This window comes from Scyliorhinus torazame, chromosome 5, assembly GCF_047496885.1.
Source record: "Scyliorhinus torazame isolate Kashiwa2021f chromosome 5, sScyTor2.1, whole genome shotgun sequence".
Lineage (NCBI taxonomy): Eukaryota > Metazoa > Chordata > Chondrichthyes > Carcharhiniformes > Scyliorhinidae > Scyliorhinus > Scyliorhinus torazame.
In genome coordinates this window covers 101,005,461-101,031,490 of record NC_092711.1, presented here as the reverse complement: position 1 = coordinate 101,031,490, position 26,030 = coordinate 101,005,461, and the positions used below count along the sequence as shown (strand labels likewise).

The 26,030-nt window shown below is 47.5% G+C and overlaps 1 protein-coding gene, 1 long non-coding RNA gene and 1 gene segment (V, D, J or C); 1 reads left to right on the top strand and 2 right to left on the bottom strand.

Annotated features, from left to right (window-relative positions):
- LOC140419214 (Ig heavy chain C region-like) overlaps positions 1-18,644 on the top strand; it is a 25,581-nt gene extending 6,937 nt beyond the window's left edge. The window contains 6 exon segments of the C gene segment in view: positions 11,028-11,327; positions 11,527-11,838; positions 12,648-12,956; positions 14,430-14,759; positions 18,353-18,480; positions 18,621-18,644. Of these exon segments, the coding sequence occupies positions 11,028-11,327; positions 11,527-11,838; positions 12,648-12,956; positions 14,430-14,759; positions 18,353-18,480; positions 18,621-18,629 (1,388 nt within the window).
- LOC140419216 (uncharacterized) overlaps positions 1-26,030 on the bottom strand; it is a 222,947-nt gene that overhangs the window by 17,485 nt on the left and 179,432 nt on the right. The window lies entirely within an intron of this gene.
- LOC140419215 (uncharacterized) lies at positions 16,763-26,030 on the bottom strand. Its single transcript, XR_011945615.1, has 2 exons — positions 25,943-26,030; positions 16,763-18,678 (listed from the first exon to the last, which is right to left on the bottom strand). It is a non-coding gene; the product is annotated as an uncharacterized lncRNA (long non-coding RNA).

Genomic DNA, 26,030 nt, shown 5'->3' with positions numbered 1-26,030 from the left:
CTGAAAGTATTAAAGCAGCTGCCCAGTGAGCTACACTGCTGTCTGACTGTACACAGCCGGTGTTACTGAAAGTATTAAAGCAGCTGCCCAGTGATCTACACTGCTGTCTGACTGTACACAGCCGGTGTTACTGAAAGTATTAAAGCAGCTGCCCAGTGATCTATACTGCTGTCTGACTGTACACAGCCGGTGTCACTGAAAGTATTAAAGCAGCTGCCCAGTGATCTACACTGCAGTCTGACTGTACACAGCCGGTGTTACTGAAAGTATTAAAGCAGCTGCCCAGTGATCTACACTGCTGTCTGACTGTACACAGCCGGTGTTACTGAAAGTATTAAAGCAGCTGTCCAGTGATCTACACTGCTGTCTGACTGTACACAGCCAGTGTTACTGAAAGTATTAAAGCAGCTGCCCAGTGATCTACACTGCTGTCTGACTGTACACAGCCGGTGTTACTGAAAGTATTAAAGCAGCTGCCCAGTGATCTACACTGCTGTCTGACTGTACACAGCCGGTGTTACTGAAAGTATTAAAGCAGCTGCCCGGTGATCTACACTGCTGTCTGACTGTACACAGCCGGTGTTACTGCAAGTATTGAAGCAGCCGGCCAGTGATCTACACTGCTGTCTGACTGTACACAGCTGGTGTTCCTGAAAGTATTAAAGCAGCTGCCCAGTGATCTACACTGCTGTCTGACTGTACACAGCCGGTGTTACTGAAAGTATTGAAGCAGCTGCCCAGTGAGCTACACTGCTGTCTGACTGTACACAGCCGGTGTTACTGAAAGTATTAAAGCAGCTGTCCAGTGATCTACACTGCTGTCTGACTGTACACAGCCGGTGTTACTGAAAGTATTAAAGCAGCTGCCCAGTGAGCTACACTGCTGTCTGACTGTACACAGCCGGTGTTACTGAAAGTATTAAAGCAGCTGTCCAGTGATCTACACTGCTGTCTGACTGTACACAGCCGGTGTTACTGAAAGTATTGAAGCAGCTGCCCAGTGAGCTACACTGCTGTCTGACTGTACACAGCCGGTGTTACTGAAAGTATTAAAGCAGCTGTCCAGTGATCTACACTGCTGTCTGACTGTACACAGCCGGTGTTACTGAAAGTATTAAAGCAGCTGCCCAGTGAGCTACACTGCTGTCTGACTGTACACAGCCGGTGTTACTGAAAGTATTAAAGCAGCTGTCCAGTGATCTACACTGCTGTCTGACTTTACACAGCCCGTGTTACTGAAAGCTGATATATGTGGAGAATCAGGACAGGATCGATGGAGAGGAAGAGGAGGAGGTGGGAGTGGTGGTGCCGAAGTGAGGATCCCCCAGCTCGGCTGTCGACAACAGGCAACTGAAAGCTGAGCCTGAGCGGAAAATCATCCCATGAAACATCGTCCCAATGGGCTGGGAGCACCTGGGAATGATCACTCACCCACACTCACTCACGTACCCTCACTCACTCACCGTCACTCATTGACCCTCACTCAACCATCCGCAATGATACACCTTTCCTTAACCACCCTCACACGCAGACTCCCACTCCCACCCTCATTCATCTACCCTCATTCACCCCCCTGACACACTCTCACTCACCCACCCTCACTCTCACACCCTCACACACACACTCACACATCCTCATTCAGCAACACTCACTGTCATTGACTCACCCATAGATGCCCAACCTAACTCTCACCCTCACCCACACACTCTCACCCACTCATCCTCAAGCACCCACCCATCCTCACCCCCACCCCCCTCATTCAGGCTCTCACCCTCACTCAGTCACCCACCCACACTCACTCCCCCACCTCACACACTCTCACTCACCCACCCACCCCCACACACCCACCCTCCCTGACACACTCTCACTCACCCCCCCCTCCCCCCCCACTCCCCCCCCCCCCTTACTCACCTTCACTCACTCACACACCCCCACTCACCTCACTCACTCACTCACCCACCCTCACTCACCCGCCCTCCCTGACACACTCGCACTCACCCACCCTCACTCACACGCCTCACACACTCTCACTCACCCACCATAGCTCACCCACCCTCCCTGGCACATTCTCACTCACCCACCCTCACTCTCACCCTCACACACACTCACCCATCCTTATTCAGCACCTCTCACCGTTATTGACTCACTCTTTCACGCCCAACCTAACTCGTTCACCCTCATTCACACACTCTCACACACTCATCCTCAAACACCCACCCAGCCTCACTCATCCTCACCCACCCTCATTCAGGCTCTCACCCTCACTCAGTCACCCACCCACGCCCACTTGCTCACCCTCACAGACCCTCACTCACCCACCCTCACACACCCTCATTCAGTAAACTACTGTCACTCACTCATCCTCCAACACCTACGTATCCTCACTCACCCTCATTCAGGCGCACTCACTCACTCACTCTCCCACACACACTCATGTTCACTCACTCACCCGCCCTCACTCAGCCGCCCTCCCTGACACACTCTCACTAACCCACCCGCACTCAATCATCGTCCCTCAACCAGCCTCACTCATTCACCCTCACTCACCCACGCTCACTGACTTCCCCTCATTCATTCACCCACAACATTCACTCACCAGCTGTCGACCTCCTGACTCACCCACCCTCATTCACCCACCCTCGCTCACCCACCCTCACTCACTGACCCTCACTCACTGACCCTCGCTCACTCACCTTCACTGACTCTCACTACACGACCTCACTCACCCAGCGTCACTCATTCTCTGCATCTCACTCACTCTTCCTCACACACCCTTCATTCGTCCTCGGTGACATACCTACCCTCAGTCAGTCACCCCTGATCCGCCACTTATCAACATTCATACATCCTCAATCACCCAACTCACTCACCCTCACTCAGTTACTCACTAACCCACACTCACTCTCCTACCCTCACTCAGTTACTCACTCACCCACACTCACTCTCCTACCCTCACTCAGTTACTCACTCACCCACACTCACTCTCCTACCCTCACTCAGTTACTCACTCACCCACACTCACTCTCCTACCCTCACTCAGTTACTCACTCACCCACACTCACTCTCCTACCCTCACTCAGTTACTCACTCACCCACACTCACTCTCCTACCCTCACTCAGTTACTCACTCATCCTCTCTCACTCATGCTCAGGAAATGGGCAAGGGAGCGGCTGCATCGAGAGAGGAATGGAGAACTGGAGCGAAACTGATGACGAGTGGCGCCCGAATGTGGCTGCAAGACACGGGACTGCCGGGAGCCGGGGAAAGTGCAGAGAGCCGGGGAAAGACCCCGGAGCCGAGAGAAAGCGCCGAGGCGGTGGAAAAGAGCAAAGAGGCGGCGAAAAGGCAGAGTTGGGAGGAAAGCATCGAGATGCAGGGGAAAGGGCAGAAATGCGGGGGAATAGACCGAGATGCAGCGGAACACACAGAGTGTCGTAGAAAAGGACCGAGTTGGAAAGAAGTGGAGAGAGCAAGGGAAAGGCGCAGAGAGCCGGGGCGTGGGGGGGGGGGGGGGGGGCTGCAGGGAGCCGGGGAAAGTGAACAGAGCCGGTGGAAGTGCAGAGAGCCGGTGGATGTGTAGAGAGCCGGGAGAGGGGGGAGGGGGGTGGGGGGAGTGCAGGGAGCCGGGGGAAGTGCTGAGAGCCGGGGGAAGTGCTGAGAGCCGGAAGAAAGTCCATGGAGTGGGCGATAAGCGGTAAGAATCGGGGTGAAGCGCACAGTGCTGGCGAAAACCTCAAAAAGCCCGCACAAAGTGCCAGGGACCGGGAAAAGCACAAAGAACTGGGAAAAGTGCAGCACACCTGGGCAAAGCACAAAGAGCAGGAAGAAAATGCAGAGTCGAGAGAAAGTGCAGAGATGCGGAGGAAAGCGCAGAGAGCCGTGGAAAAGAGCAGAGAGCTAAACGAAAGTGAAGGGACCAGGAGAAAGGTACAGAAATCCAGCGGGAACCGCAGAGAGATGGGGGACGCACAGGGAGCGCGGGGCGGGGTGCGGGGGGATTGCAGACAGCCCGGTCTCAGTGACAGGCGGAATGTGGAGTTAACACCACAATCAGCACAGCCAGGAGCTTACTGAATGGGGGAGGAGGCTCGACCGACTGAATGGCCGCCTCCCTCATGATCTTAAAATTAGAGAATGTTGCAATTACTCAAATGTAGAACCTTATTGTAATTATATAAATGTGCATTCCGAAGGTATTTTTGAAGCAATGCCACTATTCTCTAGTTTGGAGAATGGGGGTAGTGAAATGGAGAGAGGAGGTGGTATCAGTCAGTTTGAACAAAGGGAATTTCCCAAAACTGCAAAGATACAAATGAAGAGACAACATCTTTAACACAAATTGATTGTGGCGTACACAGCTCAGTTAGCTGGATTGTGACGTACACAGCTCAGCTAGCTGGATTGTGACGTACACAGCTCAGTGAGCTGGATTGTGGCGTACACAGCTCAGTTAGCTGGATTGTGACGTACACAGCTCAGTTAGCTGGATTGTGACGTACACAGCTCAGTTAGCTGGATTGTGACGTACACAGCTCAGTGAGCTGGATTGTGACGTACACAGCTCAGTTAGCTGGATTGTGACGTGCACAGCTCAATTAGCTGGATTGTGATGTACACAGCTCAGTTAGCTGGATTGTGACGTACACAGCTCAGTTAGCTGGATTGTGACGTACACAGCTCAGTTAGCTGGATTGTGACGTACACAGCTCAGTTAGCTGGATTGTGACGTACACAGCTCAGTTAGCTGGATTGTGACGTACACAGCTCAGTGAGCTGGATTGTGACGTAGACAGCTCAGTGAGCTGGATTGTGACGTACACAGCTCAGTGAGCTGGATTGTGACGTACACAGCTCAGTTAGCTGGATTGTGACGTACACAGCTCAGTTAGCTGGATTGTGACGTACACAGCTCAGCTAGCTGGATTGTGACGTACACAGCTCAGTTAGCTGGATTGTGACGTACACAGCTCAGTTAGCTGGATTGTGACGTACACAGCTCAGCTAGCTGGATTGTGACGTACACAGCTCAGTTAGCTGGAGTGTGACGTACACAGCTCAGCTAGCTGGATTGTGACGTACGCAGCTCAGTTAGCTGGACTGTGGCGTACACAGCTCAGTTAGCTGGAGTGTGGCGTACACAGCTCAGTTAGCTGGATTGTGACGTACACAGCTCAGTTGCTGGACTGTGGCGTACACAGCTCAGTTAGCTGGAGTGTGACGTACACAGCTCAGTTAGCTGGATTGTGACGTACACAGCTCAATTAGCTGGATTGTGACATACGCAGCTCAGCTAGCTGGATTGTGACGTACACAGCTCAGTTAGCTGGAGTGTGACGTACACAGCTCAGCTAGCTGGATTGTGACGTACACAGCTCAGTTAGCTGGAGTGTGACGGACACAGCTCAGTTAGCTGGAGTGTGACGTACACAGCTCAGCTAGCTGGATTGTGACGTACACAGCTCAGGTAGCTGGATTGTGACGTACACAGCTCAGTGAGCTGGATTGTGACGTACACAGCTCAGTTAGCTGGATTGTGACATACGCAGCTCAGTTAGCTGGACTGTGGTGTACACAGCTCAGTTAGCTGGAGTGTGACGTACACGGCTCAGCTAGCTGGATTGCGACGTACACAGCTCAGTTAGCTGGACTGCGGCGTACACAGCTCAGTTAGCTGGATTGTGACGTACACAGCTCAGTTAGCTGGATTGTGACGTACACAGCTCTGCTAGCTGGAGTGTGACGTACACAGCTCAGTTAGCTGGATTGTGACGTACACAGCTCAGTTAGCTGGATTGTCATGTACACAGCTCAGTTAGCTGGATTGTGACGTACACAGCTCAGCTAGCTGGATTGTGACGTACACAGCTCAGTTAGCTGGATTGTGACGTACACAGCTCAGTTAGCTGGATTGTGACGTACACAGCTCAGTTAGCTGGATTGTGACGTACACAGCTCAGTTAGCTGGATTGGGACGTACACAGCTCAGTTAGTTGGATTGTGACGTACACAGCTCAGTTAGCTGGATTGTGACGTACACAGCTCAGTTTGCTGGATTGTGACATACACATCTCAGTTAGCTGGATTGTGACGTCCACAGATCAGTTAGCTGGATTGTGACGTACACAGCTCAGTGAGCTGGATTGTGACGTACACAGCTCAGTTAGCTGGATTGTGACGTACACAGCTCAGTTAGCTGGATTGTGACGTACACAGCTCAGATAGCTGGATTGTGACGTACACAGCTCAGTTAGCTGTATTGTGACGTACACAGCTCAGTTAGCTGGATTGTGATGTACACAGCTCAGCTAGCTGGATTGTGACGTACACAGCTCAGTTAGATGGATTGTGACGTACACAGCTCAGTTAGCTGGATTGTGACGTACACAGCTCAGTTAGCTGGATTGTGACGTACACAGCTCAGTTAGCTGTATTGTGACGTACACAGCTCAGTGAGCTGGAGTGTGACGTACACAGCTCAGCTAGCTGGATTGTGACGTACACATCTCAGTTAGCTGGATTGTGACATACACAGCTCAGTTAGCTGGATTGTGACGTCCAGAGCTCAGTTAGCTGGATTGTGACATACACAGCTCAGTTAGCTGGATTGTGACGTACAGAGCTCAGTTAGCTGGATTGGGACGTACACAGCTCAGTTAGCTGGACTGTGGCGTACACAGCTCAGTTAGCTGGAGTGTGGCGTACACAGCTCAGCTAGCTGGACTGTGACGTACACAGCTCAGTTAGCTGGAGTGTGACGTACACAGCTCAGTTAGCTGGATTGTGACGTACACAGCTCAATTAGCTGGATTGTGACATACGCAGCTCAGCTAGCTGGATTGTGACGTACACAGCTCAGTTAGCTGGAGTGTGACGTACACAGCTCAGCTAGCTGGATTGTGACGTACACAGCTCAGTTAGCTGGAGTGTGACGTACACAGCTCAGTTAGCTGGATTGTGACATACACAGCTCAGTGAGCTGGATTGTGACGTACACAGCTCAGTTAGCTGGATTGTGACGTATGCAGCTCAGTTAGCTGGACTGTGGTGTACACAGCTCAGTTAGCTGGAGTGTGACGTACACGGCTCAGCTAGCTGGATTGCGGCGTACACAGCTCAGTTAGCTGGACTGTGGCGTACACAGCTCAGTTAGCTGGATTGTGACGTACACAGCTCAGTTAGCTGGATTGTGACGTACACAGCTCTGCTAGCTGGAGTGTGACGTACACAGCTCAGTTAGCTGGATTGTGACGTACACAGCTCAGTTAGCTGGATTGTCATGTACACAACTCAGTTAGCTGGATTGTGAGGTACACAGTTCAGTTAGCTGGATTGTGACGTACACAGCTCAGTTAGCTGGATTGTGATGTCCACAGCTCAGTTAGCTGGATTGTGACGTACACCGCTCAGTTAGCTGGATTGTGACGTACACAGCTCAGTTAGCTGGACTGTGATGTCCACAGCTCAGTTAGCTGGATTGTGACGTACACAGCTCAGTTAGCTGGATTGTCATGTACACAACTCAGTTAGCTGGATTGTGAGGTACACAGTTCAGTTAGCTGGATTGTGACGTACACAGCTCAGTGAGCTGGATTGTGACGTACACAGCTCAGTTAGCTGGATTGTGACGTACACAGCTCAGTTAGCTGGATTGTGACGTCCACAGCTCAGTTAGCTGGATTGTGACGTACACAGCTCAGTTAGCTGGATTGTGATGTACACAGCTCAGTTAGCTGGATTGGGACGTACACAGCTCAGTTTGCTGGACTGTGACATACACATCTCAGTTAGCTGGATTGTGACGTCCACAGATCAGTTAGCTGGATTGTGACGTACGCAGCTCAGTTAGCTGGATTGTGACGTACACAGCTCAGTTAGCTGGATTGTGACGTACACAGCTCAGTGAGCTGGATTGTGACGTACACAGCTCAGTTAGCTGGATTGTGACGTACACAGCTCAGTTAGCTGGATTGTGACGTACACAGCTCAGTTAGCTGGATTGTGACGTACACAGCTCTGCTAGCTGGAGTGTGACGTACACAGCTCAGTTAGCTGGATTGTGAAGTACATAGCTCAGTTAGCTGGATTGTGACGTACACAGCTCAGTTAGCTGGATTGTGACGTACAGAGCTCAGTTAGATGGATTGGGACGTACACAGCTCAGTTAGTTGGATTGTGACGTACACAGCTCAGTTAGTTGGATTGTGACGTACACAGCTCAGTTAGCTGGATTGTGACGTACACAGCTCAGTTAGCTGGATTGTGACATACACATCTCAGAAAGCTGGATTGTGAAGTACACAGCTCAGTTAGCTGGATTGTGACGTACACAGCTCAGTTAGCTGGATTGTGACGTACACAGCTCAGTTAGCTGGATTGTGACGTACACAGCTCAGTTTGCTGGATTGTGACATACACATCTCAGAAAGCTGGATTGTGAAGTACACAGCTCAGTTAGCTGGATTGTGACGTACACAGCTCAGATAGCTGGATTGTGACGTACACAGCTCAGTTAGCTGGATTGTGACGTACACAGCTCAGTTAGCTGGATTGTGACGTACAGAGCTCAGTTAGCTGGATTGTGACGTACACAGCTCAGTTAGCTGGATTGTGACGTACACAGCTCAGTTAACTGAATTGTGACGTACACAGCTCAGTTAGCTGGATTGTGACGTTCACATCTCAGTTAGCTGGATTGTGACGTACACAGCTCAGTTAGCTGGATTGTGACGTACACAGCTCAGTTAGCTGGATTGTGACGTTCACATCTCAGTTAGCTGGATTGTGACGTACACAGCTCAGTTAGCTGGATTGTGACGTACACAGCTCAGTTAGCTGGATTGTGACGTACACAGCTCAGTTAGCTGGATTGTGACGTACACAGCTCAGTTAGCTGGATTGGGACGTACACAGCTCAGTTTGCTGGACTGTGACATACACATCTCAGTTAGCTGGATTGTGACGTCCACAGATCAGTTAGCTGGATTGTGACGTACGCAGCTCAGTTAGCTGGATTCTGACGTACACAGCTCAGTTAGCTGGATTGTGACGTACACAGCTCAGTGAGCTGGATTGTGACGTACACAGCTCAGTTAGCTGGATTGTGACGTACACAGCTCAGTTAGCTGGATTGTGACGTACACAGCTCAGTTAGCTGGATTGTGACGTACACAGCTCTGCTAGCTGGAGTGTGACGTACACAGCTCAGTTAGCTGGATTGTGAAGTACATAGCTCAGTTAGCTGGATTGTGACGTACACAGCTCAGTTAGCTGGATTGTGACGTACGCAGCTCAGTTAGCTGGATTGTGACGTACAGAGCTCAGTTAGATGGATTGGGACGTACACAGCTCAGTTAGTTGGATTGTGACGTACACAGCTCAGTTAGCTGGATTGTGACGTACACAGCTCAGTTTGCTGGATTGTGACATACACATCTCAGAAAGCTGGATTGTGAAGTACACAGCTCAGTTAGCTGGATTGTGACGTACACAGCTCAGTTAGCTGGATTGTGACGTACACAGCTCAGTTAGCTGGATTGTGACGTTCACATCTCAGTTAGCTGGATTGTGACGTTCACAGCTCAGTTAGCTGGATTGTGACGTACACAGCTCAGTTAGCTGGATTGTGACGTACACAGCTCTGCTAGCTGGAGTGTGACGTACACAGCTCAGTTAGCTGGATTGTGAAGTACACAGCTCAGTTAGCTGGATTGTGACGTACGCAGCTCAGTTAGCTGGATTGTGACGTACAGAGCTCAGTTAGATGGATTGGGACGTACACAGCTCAGTTAGTTGGATTGTGACGTACACATCTCAGTTAGCTGGATTGTGACGTACACAGCTCAGTTCGCTGGATTTTGACGTACACAGCTCAGAAAGCTGGATTGTGAAGTACACAGCTCAGTTAGCTGGATTGTGACATACACAGCTCAGTTAGCTGGATTGTGACGTACACAGCTCAGTTAGCTGGATTGTGACGTACGCAGCTCAGTTAGCTGGATTGTGACGTACACAGCTCAGTGAGCTGGATTGTGACGTACGCAGCTCAGCTAGCTGGATTGTGACGTACACAGCTCAGTTAGCTGGATTGTGACGTACACAGCTCAGTGAGCTGGATTGTGATGTACACAGCTCAGTTAGCTGGATTGTGACGTACACAGCTCAGTTAACTGAATTGTGACGTACACATCTCAGTTAGCTGGATTGTGACATACACAGCTTAGTTAGCTGGATTGTGACGTACACAGCTCAGCTAGCTGGATTGTGACGTACACAGCTCAGTTAGCTGGATTGTGATGTACACAGCTCAGTTAGCTGGATTGTGACGTACACAGCTCAGTTAGCTGGATTGTGACGTACACAGCTCAGTTAGCTGGATTGTGACGTACACAGCTCAGTTAGCTGGAGTGTGACGTACACAGCTCAGTGAGCTGGATTGTGACGTACACAGCTCAGCTAGCTGGATTGTGACGTACACAGCTCAGTTAGCTGGATTGTGACGTACGCAGCTCAGTTAGCTGGATTGTGACGTATACAACTCAGTTAGCTGGACGGCTGGTTTGTGATGACGAGCGATCCCAACAGCGCGGATTCAATTGTTGTACCGGCTGAGGATATTCATAAAGAGGGTGTGGTGACCCTCAGGTTAAATCACCACCAGTCAGCTCTCAGAAGGAAAGGGCAGTCCCCGGGACTATGGCAACATTTCTATTTTATTTTACATGGTGGCTGAAATAATGGGGGAAACTCTCTGCTCCTCTCCTTCAATCCAATGACAGTTACATCATTCAGGCGGCAGCAAATGTTATTTTTTGTATGTGTTAGAAACGGAGAAAGGGATGCGAGTTTCTAATGAGGCGGCAAAGAGATGGTGATTCTCAAATCATAGAACTAATAGACGCTGAAATATGGATGTAACAGTTAATGAGAACATGTTAGGTTAAATGCATCGTCACATTTTGATGTGCTTGGTAACTTATAGATCACAAATAACAGAGTCTAACTTGTTGAATGGGCCATTCTTTCCCAGCAACACCGTCTCCGCCCACTCTCTACAGCCTGGTCTCCTCCTGTCAGCAACACAACAATGACGGCTCCGTGACCTACGGCTGTTTGGCGATGGACTACTCCCCAGAAATCACCAGCCTTACCTGGAAGAAAGATGGGCAGCTGATCACCACTGGAGTTAAGAAATACCCGTCAGTGAGAAACAAGAAGGGAACCTACACCCTGAGCAGCCAGTTAACCATCACCGAGTCAGAGGGGGGATGCAGCAAAATCAGCTGTGAGGTTCGACACAGCGGCTCAGACAAGAGCATTGGAATTCCATGTAAGTTTTGTGGAATCTGTGAGAAACAGATGCTTTGATTACTTTATTTACATCTTTGGTGATTACACATTTATGGTTCTCTGCATAGTTCTGATTCCTGCGCGAAATAGTGACCACAGAGAAACTGTTAAAATATAATTCGTCATTTTATTTGTTACAACATCTTCTTCAAGAAATGTCTAACTTGTGTTTCTTGAAGGCTCTCCACCTGTCAACACTCCAAATGTTCTCCTCACCGTGAGTTCCAATGAAGAAATCTCAAGCAAGAAATTTGCAACCATGGTCTGTTCAATCAATGATTTCCGTCCAAAGTCAATGACGGTAAAGTGGCTGAAGAATGGACAACCCATGGGTTCAGGATTTGTCACCTCGCCCCCCTGTGAAGTGAACGGGAACTTCTCGGCGAGCAGTCGGCTGACAGTCTCCGCTGGGGAATGGTTCAGCAAAGCCGTCTATACCTGCCTGGTCACTCATCAAGAGGTCACCCAAAGTCGCAACATCACCGCGTCTGGTAAGAGACTCAAACAGAGGAAACAATAAATCATCCTGCACTCTGATGTTAATCCAAATCAGGAATTTACTGAAGTTAGTGCAAAGCACAGAATAACTTCTAATTTACTGCCATGTCGTTTGTGTTTCATTCTGATGTAAGAGCTGCATGAGGGTTGCTAATCATTCACGATTTTATGAATATAGAAATAAATGTATCCCTATAATTTGAAGTAATTTAGTGAGTGATGTGAATGAATGAAATGAAAATCGCTTCTTGTCACAAGTAGGCTTCAAATGAAGTTACTGTGAAAAGCCCCTAGTCGCCACATTCCGGCGCCTGTTCGGGGAGGCTGGTATGGGAATTGGACCCGCGCTGGTGGCCTGCCTTGGTCTGCTTTAAAAGCCAGCTAAACCAGCCCCTGGTGGACTTGATGCCAGCTTTATCCTGAGACAGCTGATTATATTTGAGTCAGTGGGTGTCTCAAACACTTAACTGATAACAGCTCCGGGGGAAAGTGTTGGAAAGTTCATCCAACCTATTTATGGATCAGCCGCCAGTACTTCGTTCCTGAGATAAGGAATGGAATATTTGTATTGGGAATGCTGAAATGCTGATTCGTTAGAATGATATCGGGGCTGACTGTATTTCACAATGAGAATAGTTTTCACAAACCAAACTGGTTTTCCATTGCTTACAGAAGATTAAAGGCGATCTTTAGAGGTTGATGTTTCTAAGTTGATTTATTCCCATGTAGAGTGAAGGCTGAGTACTGCTGCCCTGATTCTGAAGATCAAACTTGGGTTAATTTCCACTTTTTTCATTCGCAGATCCTTCCGGTTGCACTGATGCCTCAGTAACAATACTGCCACCACCAATAGAACAGGTCTTATTGGAGGCGACTGTAACCTTAACCTGCGTCATTTCGAAGGCTCCTTATGGAGTCAACGTGTCCTGGAGTGAAGCGAAGAAGCCGCTGAAATCAGAGATTGCCGACCAGCCTGGGGCAGATACTGAAAGCGTGGTCAGCAAATTAAACATCTCGACACAAGCCTGGCTGAGTGGTGCTGTGTTTGACTGTGTGGCGAGCCATCAGGACCTGCCAACTCCTTTAAGAATTTCAATCCACAAAAAAATAGGTGGGTAGAGAGATTGAAGCAATAAGTGAGTCATTGTGTCTATTTCTAGTGTCAGTGCAGCGGTCAGTATTTAGCATTCAGTGTATTTATGGTCCATTCTGATTGGATATCCACTAACTAAATACTCTGGGCGATTAGAGTTTAAGGGGGAAATTGATATGCAGATGAACGAACAATGAATTGAAAGCAGTGATATTGGGTTTAGATGGAGCGAGACCATAGACCACAAGACTTAGGCACAGACATAGGCCATTGGGCCCATCAACACCGGTCCAGCCGGCAGTGAGGTCATGACTGATCTGATGTGATAATCTTCAACTCCTCTTTCCCGACTTATCCCCATATCTCTTGACGCCTTTACTGATTTAAAATATTTCTCTCTCAACCTTGAACATATTGAACAACCCAGAATCTACTGCCCCCGGGTTAAATAATTCCACAGCTTCACTACTCTCTGAGAGAGGAAGTCCACCTCATCTCTTTGTTAAATGGGAGAACCCTCACTTTGTGATCCTGCGCTCTGGTCCTAGATGCTCCCACAGGGGAAAACAACCTCCCAGCGTCTATCCTAAGAAGCTCCCTGAAAATCTTTCATGTCTCGATTAGGTCGCCTTCATTCTTCTAAACTCCAATCAGTACAGCCCAGCCTACTTACCCTCTCCCCATAAGAAAATCCCTCCATACTCGCGATCAACCTCGTGATCCTTCTCTGGACTGCCTTCAAAACCAATCTGTCTTCCGTAGATAAGGGCACCGAGACTGTTCAAAGTATACCAGGTGTCGACTAACTAGTGCCTTGTATAGTTTTAGCCAGACTTCCCCATGTTTATATTCTATTTCCTTTAAAATAAATGTCAACATTCAATTTGTCTCCATATTACCTGCAGAACTTGCTTTGTGTGGTTTCTGCACGGGGGCCCCCAATTCCCCCGTTACTTCAGCTTTATCCAGTCTTTCTCCATCTAAATTTGTTCGGCACTGATTTCGCCTTCACGAGGCCGCGCTGACTCTGTTGATTATATTGAGTATTTCTAAATGCTCAGCGATTGGATCCGTTATAATGGACTCGAACCGTTTCCCACTGACAGATGTTAAGGTCACTGGCCGATAGTTACCTGTTTTTGTCTCCCTCCCTTTTGAATAAGGGTGTTACATTGGCAGTTTCCCAATCCTTTGGGAGTAAGGTGGGATGAGCTTGGTGTGGAGCTTATACATCAGCACAGAACAGTCGGGCCGAATGGCCTGTTTCCCTGCTGTACACTTTCTGAAACTTTCGAATCCAATATCCGTAAATTCTCAGGGAAAAGGCTTGTGTCCACCTCAGCTCCGAGCTCGGAAACCGGACAGATCCCAAACTGGGAAATGGAAACCTTTAAAATCCAACACAAAACACATTTCTCTCACATCTAACCCGCGGTTCCAATGTCTCCCGAATTCCCCATTTTACTGACATCTATTGTACATCTTCTGCAGATCCCAATCCGCGGGAACCGTCCGTCTCTGTCCTCCTGCCCTCGGCTGAAGACGTCTCCGCTCAGAGATTCGTCTCCCTCAGCTGCTTAGTGAGAGGTTTCTCCCCCCGAGAGATCTTCGTCAAGTGGACCGTCAATGACAAGCCGGTGAATCCCGGGAACTACAAGAACACCGAGGTGATGGCGGAGAACGGCAATAGCTCCTTCTTCATGTACAGCCTGTTATCCATTGCAGCGGAGGAGTGGGCCAGCGGCGCTTCTTACTCCTGTGTGGTGGGACATGAAGCCATCCCCTTGAAGATCATCAACAGAACGGTTGATAAATCCAGCGGTAAACCCAGTTTTGTGAACATTTCCCTCGCTCTGATGGACACCGTTAATTCATGTCAATGAGAATCTATCAATTGCATTTCGAACTAAATTAAAAATAATAAAGTTTTTTTTCCTCCAATTGTGATTTAAATGCACAGCCGCTTAATTAATGGAGCTTCGACTTTGCTGATATTAGATCTGTTCAAGGAGACCCGGATTTCTACAGGTCTCAGCCCCAAGTCTGATACAACCAGAGCTCCCAGCTCAGATACACCCTGGGTCAGAGACAGAGTAAAATTCATTCATTGCAGTATTCACAAAATATATTCATTGACTTTCTTCTCGCTGAGGAGAAATCGGACAATTTCCCATTTCAGACAGACAAACACATCACATTTAGATCTCGGTGTTCCTGCTTCTCCCATTGCCCATCCCTTTAAAATTGATGTCAGCTTAAAATTGCTGCATCACACCCACTGGGAACTGAATTGAGAATCAAACAGAAACAAGGACCAACAATCGCCCATCACGGAGAGGGAAAAGAGAAATTGTTAATCCATTATATCTCCACCTCTCCTACAAAATCAGGAGGAGGGGCGTTAGTTAATCCACTGTCCCCCCACCTCCCCAACAGAGACAGGAGGAGGGGCATTAGTTAATGCACTCTACTGCCACTTCCTCAAAAGAGAGAGGAAGGGGCATAAATCAATCCACTGCAACCACACTTCCCAAACAGAGAGGGGGAGGGGTTATAGTTAATCGACTGCACCCCCACTTCTCCAACAGAGAGTGGGGAATGGACGTTCGCTAATGCCCTGCACCCCAACTCCCTAACAAAGAGGAAGGGACTTAGTGAACCCACTATACCCCTCACTTCCACACCAAAGCATGGGGGCAGTAGTTAATCCAGTGTATCACCACGCCCCAACAAATAGTGGGGGAGGAGCATTAATTAACCCTGTACCCCCACTTTCCCACCAAAGAGCTAGGGCATTAGTTAATTCACTGTACAGCCGCTTCCAACAAAGAGAGGGGGAGGGCCTAAATAAATGCACTGTCCGCCCACTTCCCCAACAGAGAGAGGGGGATGGGCATTATAAACCCATTTTACCTCCACTTTCCCGACCGAAAGAGAAGGAATGTGATGAGTGAACTCTCTGTATCTCCACCTCCTCAGCAGGGGGAACCCAAAGAGAATTTGTTCAGCTGGCCAGAGAGGGAAAGACTATTAAATCACTATCCACCTACTCCCCAAGCAGGGAAGTTGGGAGTGGATGTGTCTCTACACTAAGGATTCAGTTACTGACATTACAAGATGGCTTGTAGCTTACTGGCTGAAGATTTTAAAAGCCCATCATGCTAAATATGTTCTTAAACTATCTATTCACGCAACATATTTTTCTTTAGCCCCCTTGTTCCTCTTATCCATATGCGACAACTGATTTCCCAAAATCCAAATCCAGATGGTGATTGAATTCTCCCTGGGTTTTCACTGTTCTCTCCTGAGGCACTTCCTTGTATTTTTGCATTCTGTCAATGATGTCAGCTTGCACCTCACAGAAAACACATTTATAAGCAGAAAGTTCAACATATTCCACATCGGTACCAATAATACCCACAACTGGCAAAGCTACAGGCAGCTGATACAAATACACAGACAGATAAAGACACAAACACTAAACATACATGCACACGTACACACACCCACAACCATATACATGAGCACACATAGACACAAACACACACATAGATGTACACATAGAAACACATGCATACATATACACACAAACAAACAAAAATTTACAAACATGCACATAAACACAAACAAGCACACGTTTATGTACACAAAGACACTCGTGTACACACACACACAAATCCACACACACAAGCCGGCATGCACAAACATGCACATACATCCACATGTCCACACAGACACACAAATATGCAAACACAAACATATAAAACCAGACACACAGACTGACCCAAGAATATGAAACACAACTGTAAGCAATAACATATACATAATAGTAAAAATAAAGTTTATTGTCACAAGAAGGCTTACATTAACACTGCAAGAAGTTACTGTGAAAAAACCCTAGTCGCCACACTCTTGGCGCCTGTTCGGGTACACAGAGGGAAAATTTTGAATGTCCAAATTACCTCACAAGCACATCTTTCGGGACTTATGGGAAGAAACCGGAGCACCGGACGAAACCCACACGGACACAGGGAGAACATGCAGACTCCGCACAGACAGTAACCCAAGCCAGGAATCGAACCTGGGACTCTGGCGCTGTGAAGCAACAGTGCTAACCACTGTGCTACCGCGCCGCCCGTAATCGCACAATTTCACAATGACAGAAATATTTCCATTAAAACAGAGACAATAATCCACATTAACACACTAATGGGCACATGTAGTTACATATTAACAGATTCGTACACACGCTCATACAAACACACATGAATACACATGGAGGCGTCAATACACAGCAATAGATATAAACAAACATCAACGCACAAATAGCACTGCTGCCTCACAGCGCCAGAAACCCGGGTTCAATTCCAGCCTCGGGTGATTGTCCGTGTTGAGTTTCCACATTCTCCCGTGTCAGTGTTTCCTCCGCGTGCTCCAGTTTCCTCCCACAGTCCAAAGATGTGCAGGTTAGGGGGATTAGCCATGCTATATCACCCCTTCGCGCCCAAAACGTTAGGTGGTGTTACGAGGTTCTGGGGATAGGGGAGGGCGTGCACCGTGCACCTCGGTAGGGTGTTCTTTCGGAGGGTCGGTGCAGACTCAATAGGCCGAATGGCCTCGTTCTCCACTGTAGGGATATGATGATGATTCTATGATGAAATACACGCATTGACACACACACACACAAACGCATTTATCCAGACACAAACATTAAGACACTGGCATGCATGTTGAACGCAAAAAGACACATTAACACATATATTACTAGACAGGAAAGTATAAACACATATTAACACAGGCAATGATATCTAAACATAGATTTCAACACATACACATACAATATATCACTCATATATACACATTGACAGAAGACAAACAAAGTTCACACACAGGCGCTGACACACAAATACACAGACCAATACTCATTGACACGATGAACACACAGTGAACCTACACAGACATCTGGACACACAACAGAGGAGTAAATCAAAACACGGAATTTCGCATCGACACAGACACAAAAGCTAAGTAACAAACAGAAACGGCAGGCAATGGCGGCACGGTGGCATAGTGGTTAGCGCTGCTGCCTCACGCCACCATGGACCTGGGGTTGATCCCGCTCCTGGGTCCCTGTCACAGTGGAGTTTTCACATTCTCCCCATGACCCGTGGGTCTCACCCCGACAACCCAAAAATGTGCAGGGTCGGTGGATTGGCCATGCTAAATTGCCCCTTAATTAGAAAAAAAAAGTTAAAGACATCAATTTCTGAGTGTCATGAACGCAACAGTAGATATGCAATGACAAATGTATTAAAGAATGAATTAGCAGCGGGAGAAAATGAAACGAGAATATTAAAAATAAATCGTGGATTAATGAACAATCTGATTATACTTATTCGGCTCTATCTTCGTAGATACCACAGAACACACCTGGACTGAAGACGATGAGGATGATAACGGCAACATCTGGACAACCGCTTCCACATTCATCACCCTGTTCTTCCTGAGCATTTCCTACAGCGCTGCAGTCACTCTGGTGAAGGTGAGAAGATTCAATCCACTCACACTTCAAACTGACAGAAGCCGTTTCAAAAATCGCTAAATGTTTGATTGATTAAAAACTCTAACATCAATGTCCCAGATTATAAACATCTGCTTCATCATTTTCTCTCTCTTTTACAGATCAAGTGATCGGTTGACGTTCGGACGCTGTAGATTTTCCTCAGCTGTTTATTATGATCTGTGTGTGACACAAATACAATATTTCTTCTTGGTGACTCTAACAGTAAAATTCTCTCAGTTTATTATTCTGCATCTGTAACTGAGACAATCTTGGACAGTATTTCTGTTTCCCAGTTTGAAATGTACGAGATAATTTTGGCTGTAATGTAATTGTAGCTAATAATTTCCCTCAATATCATGTCTAAATAAAGTAACTTATCTCGTTCCTTACTCATAACTTTGGCCTTCCCTTTACATTGAGCTCCTGTTCTCTCTTTCTGGTGTCTGTTACAGTTGTACATACATTTGGCAGCTCAGAGGGCATGTGTTCTGTTCTCACTGTGACCCTCAATCGTTATGTTTCCTTTCGTCAACTTCAAAATAAACTTTTGTGTAATATTTTCTCTGAAATTTTAATAAATATTGAATGAAAAATGAAGAAAATAAGACTTGTCTGAATCCTTTCTCTCAGGCCCATCGGCAGCGCTCCATTTCCCCGATTATAGTTGTCTCCCCTTTCCCAGACAGATATTTCTCACCAGTCCTGTCTGGGATGTGTCTGAACTCAAGGCCCCTCCGTGAAAGAGCCACTGCGCCACCAAGCGGTCCATCCGGGTAAACACATCTTCACCTTTGCCTTTTCCTGGTTAAACTCCAGCGACAGAATGATTGCACAGCTAAAGGATTCCACAGATTCACTGCGCTCTGAGAGAAGAAATGTCGCCTCATGTCTGTCTTAAATTTGAGACCCGTTACTTTGAGATTATGCCCTCTGGTCCTGGACTCTCCCACAAGAGGAAACATCCTCTCAGCATCTACCGTGTCAACCCCCCTGAGAATGCTTATGTCTCAAAAAGGTCACCTCTCATTCGTCTCAACTCCAATGAGTACAGGCCCAAACAACTCAACCTCTTCTAATCAGAAAATCTCTCCATATCCGGGACTAACCTTTAGTTAATTGGATTAGGCCAGTTTTCAGAGGCTAGATTCACAGTATAAAAGTGATCCACCGACAGTGCAGACTTTGTTTGCACTGAGTGCTGAATTTGGTGCATTTGAGTGCCATAGTGAGAGTTTGGTGACTGAGGGAGTTGGGTGAGGAGGGAGTAAGGTGCTCCTTTCATTTTGTTTCCTACATTTCCTCAAAGAGCGAGAAGGGAGCCAGGAGTTTACAGAGAGTGCAACTGACTGGGAGCAGAGTCGGAGGGCGGAGGTCCAGTTGGTCCACAGGGCAGCTATATTCTGTAAGGTAAGAGGGGATGGAGGCTAGGCCAGTTGCATGCTCCTCCTGTAGGATGTGGGTGGTGAGGGATACCACCAGTGTCCCCGCTGACTATACCTGCGGGAAATGCACCCAACTCCAGCTCCTGAGAGACCGTGTTAGGGAACTGGAGCTGGATGAACTTCGGATCATCCGGGAGGCAGAGGGGGTTATAGAGATGAGTTACAGAGAGGTAACCACGCCCAAGGTATAGGACAAGAGTAGCTGGGTTACAGTCAGGGGAAAGAAAACAAACAGGCAGACAGCGCAGGGATCCCTCGTGGCCGTTCCCCTTCAAAACAAGTATACCATTTTGGATGCTGTTGGGGGGGGGTGACCTACCGGGGGAAGGCCCTTGCGGCCAGGTCTCTGGCACTGAGTCTGACTCTGGGGCTCAGAAGGGAAGGGGGGAGAATGGAAAAGCAATAGTAATAGGAGATTCAATGGTGAGGGGAATAGATAGGAGATTCTGTGGTCGCGAGCGAGACTCCCGGAAGGTATGTTGCCTCCTGGTTGCCAGGGCCAGGGATGTCTCGGATCATGTCTTCAGGATCCTTAAGGGGGAGGGGGAGCAGCCAGAAGTCGTGGTGCACATTGCTACCAACGACGTAGGTAGGAAAAGGGGTGTGGAGGTGATAAACAAGTTTAGGGTGTTAGGCTGGAAGTTAAAAGCCAGGACAGACAGAGTTGTCATCTCTGGTTTGTTGCCGGTGCCACGTGATAGCGAGGCTAGGAATAGGGAGAGAGTGCAGTTGAACACGTGGCTGCAGGAATGGTCTAAGAGGGAGGGCTTCAGGTATTTGGATAATTGGAGCGCATTCTGGGGAAGGTGGGACCTGTACAAGCGGGACGGGTTGCATCTGAACCAGAGGGGCACCAATATCCTGGGAGGGAGGTTTTCTAGTACTCTTCGGGAGGGTTTAAACTAATTTGGCAGGGGAATGGGAACCGGATTTGTAGTCCAGCAACTAAGTTAGCCGATATTCAGGACGCCAAAGCGTGTAGTGAGGCAGTGGGGAAGGGAACACTGACAAAGGAGAGTACTTGCAGGCACGGAGATGGGTTGAAGTGTGTATACTTCAACGCAAGAAGCATCAGGAATAAGGTGGGTGAACTTCAGGCATGGATCGGTACTTGGGACTACGATGTGGTAGCCATCGCGGAAACTTGGATAGAAGAGGGGCAGAAATGGTTGTTGGAGGTCCCTGGTTCTCGATGTTTCAATAAGATTCGGGAGGGTGGTAAAAGAGGTGGGGGGGGGGTGGCATTGTTAATTAGAGATAGTATAACAGCTGCAGAAAGGCAGTTCGAGGAGTATCTACCTACTGAGGTAGTATGGGTTGAAGTCAGAAATAGGAAAGGAGCAGTCACCTTGTTGGGAGTTTTCTATAGGCCCCCCAATAGTAGCAGAGATGTGGAGGAACAGATTGGGAAACGGATTTTGGAAAGGTGCAGAAGTCACAGGGTAATAGTCATGGGTGACTTCAACTTCCCAAACATTGAGTGGAAACTCTTTAGATCAAATAGTTTGGATGGGGTGGTGTTTGTGCAGTGTGTCCAGGAAGCTTTTCTAACACAGTACGTAGATTGTCCGACCAGAGGGGAGGCCATATTGGATTTGGTACTTGGTAATGAACCAGGGCAAGTGGCAGATTTAATAGTGGGGGAGCATTTTGGAGATAGTGACCACAATTCTGTGACTTTCACTGTAGTAATGGAGAGGGATAGGTGCGTGCAACAGGGCAAGGTTTACAATTGGGGGAAGGGTAAATACGATGTTGTCAGACAAGAACTGAAGTGCATAAGTTGGGAACATAGGCTGTCAGGGAAGGACAGAAGTGAAATGTGGAACTTGTTCAAGGAAAAGGTACTACGTGTCCTTGATATGTATGTCCCTGTCAGGCAGGGAAGAGATGGTCGAGTGAGGAAACCATGGTTGACAAGAGAGGTTGACTGTCTTGTCAAGAGGAAGAAGGAGACTTAGGTAAGGCTGAGGAAACAAGGTTCAGACAGGGCGCTGGAGGGATACAAGATAGCCAGGAGGGAACTGAAGAAAGGGATTAGGAGAACTAAGAGAGGGCACGAACAATCTTTGGCGGGTAGGATCAAGGAAAACCCCAAGATGTTTTACACATATGTGAGAAATATGAGAATGACTAGAGCGAGGGTAGGTCCGATCAAGGATAGTAGCGGGAGATTGTGTATTGAGTCTGAAGAGATAGGAGAGATCTTGAACGAGTACTTTTTTCAGTATTTACAAATGAGAGGGGCCATATTGTTGGAGAGGACAGTGTGAAACAGACTGGTAAGCTCGAGGAAATACTTGTTGGGAAGGAAGATGTGTTGGGCATTTTGAAAAACTTGAGGATAAACAAGTCCCCCGGGTCTGACGGGATATATCCAAGGATTCTATGGGAAGCAAGAGATTAAATTGCAGAGCCATTGACAATGATCTTTTCGTCCTCACTGTCAACAGGGGTGGTACCAGGGGATTGGAGAGTGGCGAATGCCGTGCCCCTGTTCAAAAACGGGAATAGGGATAACACTGGCAATTACAGGCCAGTTAGTCTTACTTCGGTGGTAGGCAAAGTAATGGAAGGTGTATTGAGGGATAGGATTTCTGAGCATCTGGAAAGACACTGCTTGATTAGGGATAGTCAGCACGGATTTGTGAGGGGTAGGTCTTGCCTTACAAGCCTTATTGAATTATTTGAGGAGATGACCAAGCATGTGGATGAAGGTAAAGCAGTGCATGTAGTGTACATGGATTTTAGTAAGGCATTTGATAAGTTTCCTCATGGTAGGCTTATGCAGAAAGTAAGGAGGCATGGGATAGCGGGAAATTTGGCCAGTTGCATAATGAACTGGCTAACCGCTGGAAGTCAGAGAGTGGTGGTGGATGGCAAATATTCAGCCTGGATCCCAGTTGCCAGTGGCATACCGCAGGGATCAGTTCTGGGTCCTCTGCTGTTTGTGATTTTCATTAATGACTTGGATGAGGGAGTTGAAGGGTGGGTCAGTAAATTTGCAGACGATATGAAGATTGGTGGAGTTGTGTATCATGAGGAGGGCTGTTGTCGGCTGCAAATTGACATAGATAGGATGCAGAGCTGGGCTGAGAAGTGGCAGATGTAGTTTAACCCTGAAAAGTGTGAGGTTGCCCATTTTGGAAGGACAAATATGAATGCGGAATACAGGGTTAACGGTAGGGTTCTTGGCAATGTAGGGGAGCAGTGATCTTGGGGTCTATGTTCATACATCTTTGAAAGTTGCCACTCAAGTGGATAGAGCTGTGAAGAAGGCCTATGGTGTGCTAGCGTTCATTAACAGAGGGATTGAATTTAAGAGCCGTGCGGTGATGATGCAGCTGTACAAAACTTTGGTAAGGCCAAATTTGGAGTACTGTGTACAGTTCTGGTCACCTCATTTTAGGAAGGATGTGGAAGCTTTGGAAAAGGTGCAAAGGAGATTTACCAGGATGTTGCCTGGAATGGAGAGTATGTCGTACGAGGAAAGGTTGAGGGTGCTAGGCCTTTACTCATTAGAACGGAGAAGGATGAGGGGTGACTTGATAGAGGTGTATAAGATGATCAGGGGAATAGATAGAGTAGTCAGTCAGAGACCATTTCCCCGGGTGGAACAAACCATTACAAGGGGACATAAATTTAAGGTGAATGGTGGAAGGCATAGGGGGGATGTCAGAGGTAGGTTCTTTACCCAGAGAGTAGTGGGGGCATGGAATGCACTGCCTGTGGAAGTAGTTGAGTCGGAAACATTAGGAACCTTCAAGCGGCTATTGGACAGGTACATGGATCATGGTAGAATGATACAGTGTAGATTAATTTGTTCTTAAGGGCAGCACGGAAGCATTGTGGATAGCACAATAGCTTCTCAGCTCCAGGGTCCCAGGTTCGATTACGGCTTGGGTCACTGTCTGTGCGGAGTCTGCACCGCCTCCCCGTGTGTGCGTGGGTTTCCTCCGGGTGCTCCGGTTTCCTCCCACAGTCCAAAGATGTGCAGGTTAGGTGGATTGGCCATGATAAATTGCCCTTAGTGTCCAAAATTGCCCTTAGTGTTGGGTGGGTTCCTGGGTTATGGCGATAGGGTGGAGGTGTTGACCTTGGGTAGGGTGCTCTTTCCAAGAGCCGGTGCAGACACGATGGGCCGAGTGGCCTCCGTCTGCACTGTAAATTCTATGATAATCTATGATTAATCTAGGACAAAGGTTCGGCACAATATCGTGGGCCGAAGGGCCTGTTCTGTGCTGTATTTTTCTATGTTCTATGTTCTAACCTAGTGAACCTTCTCTTGACTGTCTCCAATGCCCGCATATCTTTCCTCAGGAAAGGGGACTAATGTTGTTCACAGTATTCCAAGTGTGGTCTAACTATTGCCTTGTATAATTCCAGCTGGACTTCTCTATTTTTATGCTGCATTCCCTTTGAAATAAAGGCCAACCTTCCATTTACCTTCCCAATGACCTGCTGAACCTGCACGCTAGCTTTTGTGATTAATGCCCGAGGACCCCCAGGCCCCTCTGTGCTGCAGTTTTCTGTAGTCTTTCTCACTTTGAATAATATTCAACTCCTTTATTCTTCCCATCAAAGTGCATACATTTTCGGTTTCCTACATTATATTCCATTTCTCAAGTTTTTGCCCACTCAACTAACCTGTTTATAGCCGTGTGTAGACTTCCCACCTATTTTTGTGTCATCCACAAAGTTTGCAAAAGTGCATTCGCTTCCCTCGTCCAAGTCATTAATATATATGGTAAATAACTGTGGCCCCAGTATGGATCCCAGCGGCACTCCGCTAGTTACGTTGCCATTCTGAAAATGCCCCCTTATCCCAATTTCCTGTCTTTTATAATAGTAATAATTATTGTCACAAGTAGGCTTCCATTAACATTGCAATGAAGTTACTGTGAAAACCCCCTGGTCGCCACACACCAACGCCTGTTCGGGTACACTGAGGGAGAATTCAGAATGTCCAATTCACCTAACAACCACGTCTTCGGGACTTGTGGGAGGAAACCAGAGCACCTGGAGGAAACCCACGGAGACACGGGGAGAACGTGCATTATCATGGTCAGTTTCCCAACACTATGAGCTCTTATCTTATTATGTAGCCGGTTGTGTGGTACCTTATCAAACACTTTTTGGAAATCCAAGTGTATTAGATCTACTGGCTCCCCGTCATCTATCCTGCTTGTTACCACCTCAAAAATTTCTAAAAATGTTTCAAACATGATTTCCCCTTCATGAAGCCATGCTGACTCTGTTTGATGATATTATGCTTTTCAAAATGTTCTGCTATTACATCCTTTATAATGGGCTCTTAACATTTTCCCGATGACAGATGTTAAGTTTATTGACCTGTCGTTATTGTTTTTTGTCTCCCTCCTTTATTAAATAATGATGTTGCATTAGCAGTTTTCCAATCCTTCCGGACTTGTCAAGAATTTGACCAGGGCATCCACTATCTCTGCAGCTACTTCCTTTACTATCCTGGGATGCAACCCATCAGGCCAGGAACATAGCAGACTTTTGCTCCATTCGTTTCCAGAATACTTTTTCTCCGGTCTAGTTATTGTGTTTATTGCCTTCCCCTTTTGCCTTTGATTATTTAGTATTTGTGGAATGCTATTACTGTCTCCTACCGTGAAGACTGACTCACAGTATTTATTTAACTCCTCTGCCATTTCCTGACTCCCCATTATTCTTTCCGCAGTCTCATTCTCTCAGGAACCGACGTCCACTTCAGTGCCTCTCTTCATTTTTAAGAATTTAAGGAAACTCTTGCAGTCCATTTCTATATTACTTCCTAGTTTATCCTCATGGTATATGTCCTCCCTGTTTTTGCTCATCTATTGTTTTTTTTCTGAAAACTTTCCCAAACCTCTGGGAATATATTTGCCAAGATACGTTTTAACTTTGAGTTTAAGACTATATTTAACTTGGCAGAGCTGCCTCACAGACTAGTTAAGCAACAACCTGACATAGTCATACTCACAGAATCATACCTTACAGACAATGTCCCAGACAGCACTGTTACCATTCCTGGGTATGTCCTGTCTCACCGGTAGGACAGATCCAGCAGGGGCAGCGGCA